The 13,903-nt window shown below is 65.6% G+C and overlaps 1 protein-coding gene across 1 annotated transcript in view; it reads right to left on the bottom strand.

The window, feature by feature from the left end:
- Window positions 1-13,537, bottom strand: part of NKX1-1 (NK1 homeobox 1) — a 72,309-nt gene extending 58,772 nt beyond the window's left edge. The window contains exons 1-2 of the mRNA XM_027104058.1: window positions 13,425-13,537; window positions 11,728-11,889 (exon numbers count right to left, since the gene is read on the bottom strand). Coding sequence (XP_026959859.1) covers window positions 11,728-11,889; window positions 13,425-13,537 — 275 coding nt within the window. The remainder of the gene's footprint in view (window positions 1-11,727; window positions 11,890-13,424) is intronic.
- Between the last annotated feature and the right edge of the window lie 366 nt (window positions 13,538-13,903).

Raw genomic sequence — 13,903 nt, 5'->3', positions numbered from 1 at the left:
CCCCTGGGCCAGGTGCCGGGCCCGGCGGTGGTGGGGGGCGGGGGGGGGGGGTTGGCCACACCCACTGCTTCGGGCAGACTTACCTGCTGCACAGGCTCCTTATTGCAACGGCTGCTTCCGTGGGGCTGTGAGCACATGTGGCGCCGGCTGGGCTGGGCCCTCCCCTTCCCGGCCCGAGAAGGGGAGTTTATCGCACAGGCAGAGGCGTGGGGCTGGGGTGGTCATTTTAGCAGGAGATGTATTCTGTGTTGGGTGCTGACTCCCTGAGAGTGGCTGCACCGTCTCCCTCTGCGGTGGTCCTGCTGACTGCTGGGGGCTCCCAGCTTGTGTGCGGCCCGGCGCCCCGCCCCTGCAGCCTCAAGCCCAGGCCTGCCCCACTGCTGCCCCTCCGCGCCAGGGCCTGAAAGGAAGTGGGACTCCTGCCCCAGGACCAGTTGAGCAGACCCCAGGGGGTGGGGGGGGAACGGGTGGGTGCTGTCCAGGGCACCATGGCCAGGACCACACCTGGTGCTGGTTCTTTGGACGCTGCCCGCCAGGCGGCCCGCCCCCCTGCCCTAGACGGGGTCTATTCAAGGCGGGGTGGGGCAGCTGGGATCCTTCACCACCCAACGGTGCAGGACTGGCCACCCTGCGAGGCCTGGACCAGAGAGGGAGGCCCGCCCAAATCCCAGAAGGTGGGGCTCTGCAGGCGGAGGAAGCCGTGCGATGGACGGGGGTAGGGTGGGGTGCAAGGATCAGATTGGCTCCTCCCACCCTGGACCCCAGGCCTGCGTGGTGGGCACAGGTGGGCGCTTGCAGTGTGCCGTTTGGCCAGGACCGAGGCCTCGTTGATACTGCTAGGCTACAAGGAAGGTGGGCGGGGTGTTCTCCCTGGAGGGGCTGTGATGAGAGGGAGGTGTGAGGGATGGGGGTCCCTGCGGGGCCAGAGCCTGAGTGAGGGGCAGCTGGAGGAGGGGGGACCACTCCCCTCCCACGTGTGACCCCCTGCGCACGGCTCAGACAGCCCGAGCCAGGCCAAGGACAGGGACCAGGCGCTGGGGGGCTGGCAGACCCCACGGGGGACGGCAGCACGAGGGCACCCAGAGATGGGAGTCCCAGAGTGAGTGGCGCGAGGGTCCCCATCCTCTCCACCGCTCCCCTCAGTGTGGGTAGAGTGAGCTGAAAACCGGGGCCCAGGACGGGGGCTTCTGCTCAGGGGACCGCTGTCCTGAGGTGTGGGGTAGAGACCAGAGCGATGGCCCTGCCCTGGCAAACAGGAGCGATGCCCGTGGGGAGGGGCAGCCGTCGGGGCCCGGCCCCCTACCCCCCAGGCCTCTGGCTCACGGGCTCCCCAGCCTGGCTCTGCTTTGGCCTTCAGGCTGTGTGCCCACCTCGTCTGACTGCGACCTGCCTGGGGTTCGCGTTGCCAGGGGCACCCCCTTCTCCTGGAGGCCGCTGCCCACTGGGCCGTCTGAGAGCTGGAGAGGTGTCTCTCGGGAGGAGGCGTGGCTGGGGTCCTGCTGACAGAGCCCCCACCCCCCCCCGACATGAGATGCCTCTGACCCTCTCCACGGAAACCCAGGCTTGTTCACAGCAGACCCAGGACTGGGGCCCGGGAATGATGGGACGGTTAGCAAGCGGCTGCCTGCCCGGGACAGAGGTGGGGTGGGCAGCGTCCTCTGCTGCTCGGAGCGGGCCTGCTGGGGCCCCCGCTCCAGGCTCACCCAGTTCACCAACCCGAAGGGGCAGCAGGTGGCCCCACTGGGGTCCAGGGTCCAGCTGTGGCCAGGGGTGGGCCCCCGGGGCCTTCACAGCCAAGGGTGATCAGGGACAACCGGGAGAGCCTGGTGGGCTGAGGACACACCCTGAGAAATGTGTCCCCATCCTCCAAGCTCAGCGTCCACATCTGTGAAATGGGTGTGGGTCCGCCTTGCAGAGGCCTGTGCAGACCAGGGAGGGAACAGCGGGAGGTGCGGGCCCGGACGCGTCCTGTCTGAGGCCTGACCTGATCGGCCCTTCCACCCCCGAGGTCGGAGTTGGGGGTGTGGATTCCCACGGGCTGGGTCCCCATCACCCTCCGTGTCAGTCCTCAGGAGGTGGGCTGGCGGGGCAGCAGCCCTGACCACCAGCAGAGCCGTGTGGGGCTGGGTCCTTGGAAGGCAGCAGCTGGGGAGCCGGGCAGTGTCAGGGGCAGGGGGTGCCCCAGGAGACTCCACCCAGCAGAGGCCTGGGAGAGCCACACGTCTTGGAGAAGGCGTCCCGGGCTGCTTCCTTCTGGCTGGGTGGGAGTGGGGTGTGTGCGTGTGTGAGCACACGTGTGCATGCATGTACATGTGCATGACTGTGCATGTCTGCGTGTGCCTGTGTGTGTGCTGACGGTGCTTAGGCCCGGTGGCCTGCCCTCCCTGCAGCCCCCAGAGGAGGGGTGGGTTTTCCAGAAGGTGAGCGTGGTGCGTTTGGGAGAGACCCTGGGCGAAGGAGGCTCAGCCCTTCCAGCTCCCACCCCTGGGTCCTCTGGGGGCCGAGCCGCCTTCAGACACAAGCCTCGGCCAGCTCTCCCTGAGCGTCTCGCAGGCAGGCCGGCCTGGGAGGGAAGGCCTGGCTGATGGCAACAGGGGTCTGGGAGACCTGGCTGTGGACCCCACCCTCTCGCACCCCTCCCCACTGGCGTCAGGGCTGCCTGAGGTCTGGAGTGGGCTGGGTTTTCCGGCTGCCTGAGTTCTCAGTGCACGGAGCCCGGGAGGCCCCAGGATGGCCAGGATTTGACCAGGAGGTGATCCAGCCAGCAGGCCTGCACCCCAAGATGGTCCCGTGGGGCCAAGCTGAGTGGCTGCTCTGGGGCCACGTGTGGCCACCTGGCCTGGAGCCCCGGGGCCCTGCCCTGTGGGTCCTGGTTCACCAGTGTTCCCGGAGTCGCCGAGGACCCAGCCGGGCCCCTCTGCCCGGGCCCAGAGCAAGGGGCTTCTACCCTGGCCCACCAGCACACCTCCCCGAGGGCTGGGTGCGGCGGGGCGATTCATGCCCTTGGCCCAGGGTCAAGGGGAGACGCGCCTTCTGTTCCAGGAGCCCCTCTGCAGGCCACCCCCAGCCCTCCCTCCAGCCTCCAGCCTCCGTGAGGTCAGCTGCCAGTGGGAGGGGTGGGTGCGGGAGTCCAGGTTGTTCTGTGTGCTGTGGGCAAACACGTGTGAGCCCGCGGCCCAGGCCCCAGTGCCCTCAGTGGGTGGCTTTCCAGCCTCGTCCCCTGCGTCCTCCGGGCTGCGGGTGGCGCCGGGCTCTGAGTGGAAGCCCGGGGGCAGTGGGCGAGGGGATGCCTAGCGAGGGCTCTGTCTGCTCCGCCGCTCCCTGCGGGACGGGAGGAGCGAGGGATGGGCTCGGGGAGAGGGCAGCCGCACTGTGTCGCCCATCGCTAGCTTTCTTTCTGCTCCCGTCGTCCATCGAGGCCACCTCGGGGTCCGCAACTGTGCCGTGTTCGGGGAGCCGCCAGAGGCCCCCGGTGTGGCTTGGGAACTGAGGGCCGGTGGGAGGGGACGCATGGCAGCAGGTCACCCCCGCAGCCCAGGGAGCCTCGGGCAGGCGGGCTCCACTGGGTAGGAGGCCGGCGTGGCCCCGGGCGGGGGTCCCGCCTCCCTCCAAATTCTCCTTCAGGGTCCCGCCCTCCAAGTTCATCCCCCGAGGCTGACGGAGGCGCGGCCTGTGGGTTTGGGGTCCCTCTTGCTGGCGGGGAGGAGAGGCCCATGAGTGCTGAGCACTGAGGGTCTCTGGGATGGAGTTTTCGGGGTTAGGTCCTGTGGGCGGGGCAGGGTGGGGGTGGCCCGTGTGTGTTGGAGCCGAGCTGGCAGCCGACGAATGTCATTTTGAAGAGCATGAAATTTATACCGAGCTCTCTCTCCTGATCACTTGGGACGTCTCCTGGTTTCCAGGTGACTCTGTGTGAAGAGAGGCTTTCAGGGCGAGGCTGGGGCCGCGCGGGCGGTGGTCCAGGGTCTCGGTGAGGCCACCGGCTGGGGGCAGAGGGAGCTGACGCCCCGAGCAGGATGGGAGGGGCCCAGCCTGGCCTGCGCCCGAGCCTGTTTTCACGCACCTGATGGGGCGGGAGTGACATCGGGTCTACCTGCCTGGAGAGTCTCCCGAGGGCCCTTGTGCCGTCACCAGCCACCGGCAGGCTCCAGTTGGAGCACCCGGCCTGGGAGCCACCCTGAGGCTTCCAGGCAGAGCCCCTCGCCCACAGACTCCCTCTGCCCCTGCCCACTGGGGCTGGCTGGCCGGGGCCGGCCCTGGCGTGTTCAGTCAACAGCCGCGTCTTGCAGTAACTGTAGGTGCTGGGCTCCGGGGGCCGTCCGGCCCCCCGCTGGACCTCCCTTTCCCGAGGTCCCTGCAGAAGGGCCCAGTGGCAGCTTCAGACTTTCTCCTCTGAGGGCGGCTGCCACCTCTATGTGTGCAGAGGCAGCCTTGCGGGGCAGCTGGGTGACATCACACCTCCTGAGGGCCAATGACCCTGCCAGTGTGGGCTGCTGGAGGGACGCCCCGCAGTGGGCAGGGGGAGTCTGGAGTCCCGTGGAGGACGCCAACCATTTCCACGTTGTTTTGTTCTTTTGTAGATTATAGGACATGTGGGCTTGGGTCAAGCCTGGTCTGGAAGGGTGGAAGACACCAGAAAGGCAGTGAGTGGGAAGAAGGAAGGGGGCTGCCCCACTCACCGCCCAGCTCCTGGCCTCAGAGACTCCACCTCTGAGCTGAGAGGTCCAGGAGGCCGCCCAGGATGTGGCAGAGGGTGAGGAGCTAAGACTTGGGTCTTCAGCAACGACAGAAGGACAAAGAGTCACACCAGGGGCTTCCCTGGAGGCGCAGAGGTTAGGAGTCCGCCTGCCAATGCAGGGGACACGGGTTCGAGCCCTGGTCCGGGAAGATCCCACATGCCGTGGAGCAGCTAAGCCTGTGCGCCACAACTACTGAGCCCATGTGCCACAACTACTGAGCCCATGTGCCACAACTACTGAAGCCCGCGCGCCTAGAGCCCGTGCTCCGCAACAAGAGAAGCCACCACAATGAGAAGCCCGCGCACCGCAACGAAGAGTAGCCTCACTCGCCACAACTAGAGAAACCCCGCGCACAGGAACGAAGACCCAACGCAGCCAAACATAAAATAAAATAAATAAATTTATTTAAAAAAAGAGTCACCCCAGTGACCATGGGCATCACCCCTCTGTGCTTACTCACTGTCCACTCAATTCACCCTGGACTTCAGTCCTCTGTGAGGCGGGAACAGCGTCTTGTCCCTGGCACCATTCCCTGGAATGGAGGAGGGGTGAGGCATGTGGTTGGATGGGAGAGAGGGTGGGTAGATGGATGATGGGTGGGTGATGGGTGGGTGAATGTGGGATGAGTGGATGAATGGAAGTGAGGGAGGGTGGAAGGAAGGATGGGTGGGTGGGTGGATGGATGGATGGGTGGGTGGGTGGGTGGATGGATGGACGGCCAGTGGGTGAAGGTGTGGATGCCCCTGAGCAGCTGGCCATGGCTGCACGCACACAACCATGCTGACCGCTCTCTAAATTTACGACCACAGCCTCAAGGGGTCCTCCGCACCCCTGGCAATCAGATCCATCCCTCTCTCTCTCTCTCTCTCTCTCTCTCCCTCTCTCCCTCTCTCTCTCTCTCTCTGTCTCTTCCCCCCCACCTCTTGCGCGCGCGCACGTGTGCGCACGCGCGCCTGGCTTCTGGGACACTCTCCTCTCATCCTCTTCTCTCCTTAAACTGCCAACTGTCCTCCTTCGTCCTCAACCTCAGCTGACCTGCCTTCTCCATCTACCAAGAGGCCCGGATAACCTAAAAATAACGTCCTCTCTTACCATCGCCACCTCCACAGCCACCTACCTACCTGCTCCTACCTGGACACAGGTGACCTCCCTGCATTCCTGCGAAGGCCAGCACCAGCTCTTGGGCACCAGACTCTCACACGGATGTGTCAACTGACTGATGGAAAAAATAGATGCCTGGATAGGTTGATGGATGGCTGGCTGGCGTGTGGATGGATGTCTAGATATATGGAGATGGACGGGGCTTGATGGGTGGATGGGTGCACGAAGGAGGCGATGGACTAATGGATGGACGGACGGATGAGTCTGTACTTGACTGGACCAGTGGAGGAGGGATGAACAGATGGGTGCACTAGTACATGGTGGATACAGGAGTGAGGCAGACAGATGGGTGGGTAGATGGACGGAAGAACAGATAACCCGTGTCTGGGAAGAGTGAGGATGTCCCTGGCCCCCCAGGCCTTGGTTTGGGCCCCCACGGCCTCCTCACCCTCACCCCACTGCTGGACAGCCTGTTGATCGCATCTGTCTCTGGCAGCCTGGACCCGGGGGAGGCCCCTGAAAGGATGGACGTTCCTGGCTCCCACGAGCTTCGGTCCCGGGCTGAGTGCACATCGTTGGAGGAAAGCGCGTGACCGTGTGTACGCGCGCACGTGTGCATCTGAGTGGCGTGCTGAGGGCGGGGCCGGCGCGAGGGTGGAGACCCAGCGCTGTCCTCCTGCCAGGGGCAGAGGTCCCCCAGCTCTCTGCAGGGGTCAGTGCACGCCGCGAGTCTCCCGCTTCTCCCCCGCCCTTGGCTTCTCTGGAAGGTCTCAGGGGGCGCGGGACTGTCCGGGGGCTGAGGGAGGCCGGCTGGCGGCGCGCCTCTCCTGTGCACGACCCCCGCGTGTAAGAGAGGGGGGTCGCCGCCACCGCCCGGGAGCCCCCCCACCCTGCCGCCCTGCAGCGAGCGTCCCGGGGGGGCTGCGTGTCACTCGGGAGGGGTGGGGACAGCCTGTCAAGGGTGACCGCGTGGCAGCCGGCAATTATGCGATTGCCCAGCCACTCACTCGAGGCCAGGGCTGCCGCGCCTCGGGCCCAACTCAGCGGCCAGGGCGCAGGAGGCGCCGCTGACATTTCTTCATCCGCGGGCGGCGATCGAGGTCCCGGCCTGCCCCGCGGCAGCCCCCACCTAAGGCTGAGGGGGTGGGGAGGGTCCAGGGTGGATACCCCCTCCCGGGAGATGTGGACCGCGTGGGCCCTCAGGACTCCCCGGCTGGAGAGGGCCCACCGCCTCTCAGTCTGAGCTCTGAGTCCGGCTCTCGAGGCACCTAAAGGCCCCCCTCGCCCCCACCCCACCCCCCAAGCCACCCGCAGACGCTTTACCGCAGCCGTGTGGGTGCGCGAGACCCTCCCGTGGGCCGCGTCCACCTGCCGTCCCCCCCAGGGAGCCAGGACCCTCCCCGCTGCTTCCTCTCCCCACCCCCACCCACCTGGCCTCCTGGGAAGGCAGGTCTCCAGCCCCTGCTCCCGGCCGCCTCCCCCGCCTGCGGCCGGCCACCCCGTCCTAGGAGGTCACAGCTCAGGCCTGGCCCCCAAGACCTCCTTTGCCACCCCCGGGACATCCTATCCCTTGGCCTCTGACCCGGGATCCACCCGCGGGCATGTGCTCCTCTGGGACTGAGGACCCTCTCCTCCTGGCCTCCGTCTTCTCGCTGCCCCCTCACGGGGGGAGGCGGGGGGGAGCTCTCAGGGCTCAGTGCCCGGCCCTCCACTGCCCTCGCTGCCCCACACGCAGCACGACTGAGAGCGCACATGGTGTGCATGCGTGGGGCGAGCGCGTGTTTGTGTACGTGTGTTCGTGTGTGTACGCGCCTGTGTGCTCACATGCGCTGTTCAAGTGTGCGTGGTGTGCCCGCATGTATGTGCCCTGTGTGTCTGCGCATGTGCCTTGTACGTGTGTGTGCTCTCGTGTACACGCGTGCGTGTGTGTGTCCCCGCCCCCACAGCTGTCACCCCACCAGGAGACGGGCCAGGCGCAGACAGATTGGAACAGACTCTGCTCCTGACTCTTGCTTCCCACGCCCACGGCCTCTGTGGGCACCTGCTCCCCTCTCCCTGCCACCTCTGTCCCCCCAGCTCCTCCCCACATCTGCAGAGCTGAGTGTTGCAGACCCCCGTACGGAGCCCCGGTCTGAGGGACCCCACCCCAGGCCCTACAGTCCCGGGCAAGTCCCCCCACGCCAGGCTTCCTCCAGTCTGTCCTCACCCGGGGGCCTCAGAACACAGAGGACGAATCAGAGGGCCCTGGAGTCGGTGCCCAGCTCCCCACGTCCCCGGTGGCCGCTCAGCCCCCCCGTGCGTGTGGGTCACTGTGAAATGGGGGTGGGGGAGCCCCCCCCCAGCTGGGGGGTCAGGGTGGGTCCCTGGCAGCCCCGCTCAATGCCAAGTGATCGCGAGCGCTCGGCAGGCGCGGTTGCAGAGCTGTCCCTGCCCCCTGGGAGCCGCGGGGGCTGGGGGCCTGGCGGGCGGGCCGGGGGCTCTGCGGTGCGCAGCGAAGGCTATTTAAATGCTCCATTGGAGAGGGATTAAAGTTTACGCAAGGTCACCGAGGATGTGATAATTATAATCACAGGTTTTGGCTCCACAATGACAGCCATTTGTTATTTCCGCTCGGGCGGCTCCCGCGGCCCCGAGCTGGTGACAGGCGTGGACTGATTTAGTGGCCCGAGCCCGCACCCCTCCCCTCCCACCGCAGTCCCAGCAGCCCCCACTGCCTGGGCCGCCACGGGGGCTCCACCCCCGGGGGCCGGGCTTATTATGGGATGGGAGGGGGAGTGGACAGCGGCGACCGAGAGGAAGATGGGGGCAGAGGCAGAGGGGCGCGAGGGCAGGGTGGGCTGGGGACCTGGGTCCCCGGTGGGGGAGGGGGCTGGTGGCACACAAGCCCGCCCGTCCCGGGGCCTCAGTCTCTCCATCTATGGAGTGGGGGTGCGCTGTGCCCAAGGAGCCTGGCTCCGGGGTTGGACCAGTTACAGCATCTATCATTACCCGCCACGTTAATAAGTCAACGGTGGCCCTGGGGCTGGGCGGGAAGGGTCTGTCCAACTCCACGCCGTCTCCATCTGCAGTGTACGCTTGGGTTGTGGTGCTTTCATGGAACAGGGTCTATTTCTCCTGGAGGAAGAGTCCTTCCTGCAAACATCTGGCAGAGGCCCAGGGCCTGGCACAGCTCCATCAGGGATGTGCCTCAGTTTCCCCTCTCCCGACCCGGAGGACACAGGGTCCCTGGGGAGGGGAGGCAAGACCAGGCCCCCCTCCTGGGCTGTTGTCCTGGGCAGAGTTGGCGGCTCCCCTGCACCAGGGTCCCTAAACCCTGGACCACTGGTGCCGAGAAGGTCTCAGCAGGCAGCACGAGGCTGGTGAGTCCCGGCTGAGATCTGCCCAGAGGGGCCCTGAGGGCGGGGCACTTGCTGGCCAGGGCCCCTTTGCTTCCTCCTCTGTCCCGGGATGACAGTGGGAGGACAGAGTCCGGGAGAGCTGGCCTGCCCGTGGGGCGTGCCCTCTGCACACGGGGTCCGGGGTCCCTGGGGCTCTGCCGGCGCAGAAGGAGGGGAGCCCCCAGCACCCCACCCACACCCCACCCGCCTGCTGCCTGTTGCTGCCCCGGGACTGAGGCAGCTCTTTTTGTTTGTTTTCGCCATCAGAGGCGAGAGCGCTTTAATACATATTAAATGGTGATAAATAGGGGGTCCGCGCGGCCAGCCTGACGAGGCATTTATCTTGGAGGGGGTGAAGATTGATAACTTGCAGAGAGCATAAAAGTCAAGCCAGAGCCCGTCTGGGGAGGCCGTGTCCCGGGAGCCCTGCTCTGTCGGGTGGCTCAGGGGACCCGCCGTGCCGCGGCAGACCCAGATGGCCAGAGAGCCCTCCGCCCTGGCCCTGGCCTGAGCTGGCCAGGCTTCGGCTCCTCACCCAACTCCCAGCGAGGCAGGGTCGGCCTGGGCCCACGACCGTGCCCCTGGGCAGCGGGGGGCCGGTGGGGCTCCCGGTGACTAGCTGAGGCCCACCCGCCACCCAGGTCTGGTCACTGGAGTCTCCCTGTAGCCCCTCTGCCGCCTCCAGGAGGTCCCTCCTGCCTGCTCCCATCCCCACCCGCAGCAGAGGGACACCTGCCAACACTCTTAAGACCCTGTGTGTCCCTCCAGGGCCTGAGGCTGCTTCCTGCCTGGGGCCTCACAGCCTGACCCCGCCCAGGGCCCCACGCAGCCCCACCTGCTCCCCAGTCCTCACTCCTCTGCTGAGGGGACCAGACCGTGAAGCCTCACCCACCTGGCCTCCAGCCGCATCTGATTGGCCGGCTGAGGTCACGTGCACTCCCCGGCCAAACCCCTGCCAGGGCCACGCCCAGCCCTTGACTCGGCCCAATCAGGGTCCCGTTTTGGGACAGAAAGATAACTTTTGGGTTCTAGAAGCTGATCAGGAACCCTCTTACCTTCGTCCTATCTGACCCTTGCCCTCCCTTGGCCTCTGACCATCTTGACCTCTGACCTCCCTGGCCCCTAACCTCTCTGAACACTGCTCTCCCTGATCATTGCCCTCTGCGGCCCCTGCCCTCCCTGACCTTTACACTTCTGGCCCCTGACCTACCTGACCTCTACCCTCCCTAACCTCTGTCCTCCCTGGCTCTCGCCTTCTGCCCTTTCTGACCTCTGCCTTCCTGACCCCTGACCTCTCTGACCTTTGCCTTCCCTGAACTCTGACTTCCCTGACCCATGTCCTCCCTGACCTTTGTCCTCCTTGGCCCTATCACTCCCTGACCCTTGCCCTTTGGGCCCCTTCTTTCCCTGACCTTTGCCCTCTCTGACCTCTACCCTTCCTGGCCCCCATCCTCCCACGTGGCAGCGTGCACAGGAGTGGCTGGAAGGGACCCCAGGCCTCAGGGTGAGGACATGATGTCAACCTGCCTTGGGGCCGCCCTGACGCCCACAGGTCAGCACGGGGCAGTGCTCCCCGGACGAGGCTCAGGGGCTTCTGGCTGCTCTGCGTCCCGTCCCGCCCGGGGGCGCCCCTGCTCTGGGCCCCTCCACTGCCCTCCAGAAGTGGGGACCCTGCCCTTGAGCAGCCCTCCCTGCGTGGAGAGACAGCCCCAGCCCCCGTGTGTGCATCAAGGCCCAGCGGGGCCCGTGGGGAGCAGGGGGAGGGGACTGGCTGAGGCCCGGGTCTGACCTCCGCGGGCCCTGCGAGCCGGGGGGGACGCTGCCGGAGACAGGATCTGGCCGTTCGCAGTTTAGGGAAAGCCCTCTCTGCTTCCTCGTCTGCAACCTGGGCCCCAGCCTCAGCCATTGCAAAAGGACACGGCCTGGCACCAACCTGGAAGTGGCCTCACAGGCCAGGACCCACCCTCCAACCCCCCTCCTGGTACAGAATATGTAAATGCCCTGCGCTTCCCCGTGAGCAACACGATGAACCTCTTCTGTCGCCTCCCAAGAAAAATTCCCCTTCTGGGGAGGTGATGGATGTGGGCCAGGCGCCCTCCGGGTTGGCGCTCGCCGCCCTGTCCCGGAGAAATTGATGGACACCCCCGCCGCCCTGTCCCGGAGAAACTGATGGACACCCCCGGGAGGTGCCGAGGCTCCCTCTCCGCTCAGTTAATCAAACGAAGAGGTTTTATTTAAAATGCCCGCAGATCTTTCAAAGACAGCCACGGCGCCCCTCACATGGAGGGCGACCGTCCTCGGGACTGGCACTGACTTCTGGGGACGGGGCAGCTCCCCAGAGGCCCCCGGCCCCCTCCAGAAGCAGAGGCCCTGGTGGCTCTGTCCCCTGGGAAGCCTGGCTGGGACGGGCTGCTCCGCTCTCTGGCACGCCCTCCGCTGTGTGGGCTGGCGCTGTCCCCAGGCCCCTGCTGTAACCAGGTACCCTGACCGGACACCAGGATGGAGGCTCTCACCGATAGTCCTGGAGGCTGGACGTCGGAGATCGGGGTGCCGGTGGGTGTGCGGACAGTGCCTCCTCTGTGTCCTCACATGCCCGCTGCTCTGTGCCACGCTGGCCGGGGCTGAGCCTCAGGCACGGGGTCAGGGAGGCGCCCAGAGGCCGGAGGCTGGCGGCCCTGGGGAGGCAAGGAGGTCGGGGGTCGGGTAGGGCTGCCCGAGAGTGGATGGAGCGTGGGAGGTGTGGCTGGAAGGGCGGAGAGCTCACGGGGTTGGGGGGAGCCTGGGGACCTAGTGGGGGTCACTCCACCCCGTCCCCGGCCGCTCCCGCTCGAGCTGGTGTCTCCGTCTCTACCTGCCCACGGCCCCGGGTGGGCCTGCTGAGGCCCTGGCCAGGCCCCGGTGAAATGCACTATATAAATGTAAATTTCCCTTCGAGCTGGGCTCCCTCCTTCAACAAGCTATCAGCACGGCACTGTCAGTCCAATTTTTCACACTCTGTGTCTCTGTTCTCTGTCTGGGGCAATCCTGTTTCCCTGGGCCGTGGCAGGTTGGCAGCTGGGAAAGTTCAGCTGTGCAGAGATGCAGACAGGCCCACCTGACAGGTCCACCGCAGAGGGGCAGGGAAGCGCGGCCGTGAGCAGGCTGACCCAGGAGTGGCCACCTGGGCTGGGGGCGTGTTGAGGGGAGAGAGTGACTCCTCCCCAGCGGCCCGTTTTCCTGGCCGGTGGGCTCTGGGCAGATGGGGTGACGGAGAGAAAGGGGAGTGCTCTGTTTAGGACCCTTCCTCCCTGACCTAGGCCACCCCTCATGGGGCACCTGGGCCTCAGGGTCTCCCTCTGACCCCACTCAGGGGGCACAAGCCGGGGTCCTAGGAGTAGGACACGACCTTCCAGCAGCTCCCTTGTCTCCCATGGTCAGGAGCAGGGCGGTGCCTGGGGCCCATCTTACAGGTGGGAAAACTGAGGCCTGGGCATGTGGCAGAGCCCTGAGCTCTGAGCCCTGGGCTGATCCCTGGCACCTAGAGGAGGGGACAGGCAGGCGGAGCACGGGTGTCAGGAGTCTGGGGCTGACCCTGCTCCGCTGCCCTCAGCCTGCTGTCTGCACTCTCCAGCCATCACCACATCCTGCCCGTCCGTCCTCCCTGGGACTCACTGCCACACCTGCTGGGCAAGGAGACATTTATCTGGTGCCTGGGAGCTCCCCACTTCTGAGGACAGGAGGGAGGCCCTGCCTCCATGTGAGAGGGCAGGAAGGGGAGTTCCAGGCCTCCAGGGGCTGGGGGAGCATCTGGCCAGAGGCCCCAGGGACACAGGGCTCATGCCCACCTGCCAGCCCCACTCAGGGACACGGGCAGAGGAGGGGGCAGGCAGGACGGCTCCGGGCAGGGACTCGCTTCATCCAGGTATGACCGACACACAACACCCCATACACAGTGAAGGTGGGTGTGGATGCAATGAGCACGTGGCCGAGAGCTGGGCGATGGGCAGACCTGTCACCCCTAAGTTGGTTCTGCCCCTCCCCCCCACACCCCTCCTCCCCCGGGGAACCGCTGGTCTTTTTGTCCACATGGATTAGTTTTCTCTTCCTAGAATTTTATACATGGGGCTTATTCCTCCAGCTCCTTCCCTGGGCACCGCTGTGCTGAGCTTCCCCAGGTGCTTGTGCCTGGGGTCTGTCCCCTTGCTCAGCCGCAACGCGGGGCCCCACTCACCTGACGGTGGGCAGGGTGGTCTCCACCCGTAGATCCCGCGTCCCGCACAGCGTCGCCACACTTGGCGGTGGCCGCCTTTCCCCTTTGAGCCGCGTTAGGCCGGATGGCTGCATCCCACCAAGGCGATAAGCTGCACTTCCCTGAGGCTGTGGGCAGGAAGCACCTCGGTGCCCTCACTTGCATCCCTGGATCCTCTCTGGTGAAAAAAGTCCGCTCAAATCTCTTGCCTGTTTTTAATTGGGTTGTTTGTCTTCTTAGTATTAAGTTGTAGATCTTTTTTCCCTGTTTTTAAAAATTGAGATATAATTCATGTAACATAACATTCACCGTTTGAAAGTGTACTCTTCTGCGATTTTTTGTTATATTCACGAGACTGTGCAACTATCACCACTACCTAATTCCAGACATTCCCGTCACCCCAAGAGGAAGGCTGCCCCTCTCGAGGCTGCCCCCTCCCCCGGCGCCCAGCAACCTGCTGT

This window comes from Aethalodelphis obliquidens, unplaced genomic scaffold (assembly GCF_003676395.1).
Source record: "Aethalodelphis obliquidens isolate GAN/ISIS:26980383/991018 unplaced genomic scaffold, ASM367639v1 scaffold6, whole genome shotgun sequence".
NCBI classification, from domain to species: Eukaryota; Metazoa; Chordata; class Mammalia; order Artiodactyla; family Delphinidae; genus Aethalodelphis; species Aethalodelphis obliquidens.
This window is presented reverse-complemented; position numbering and strand designations above follow the sequence as displayed.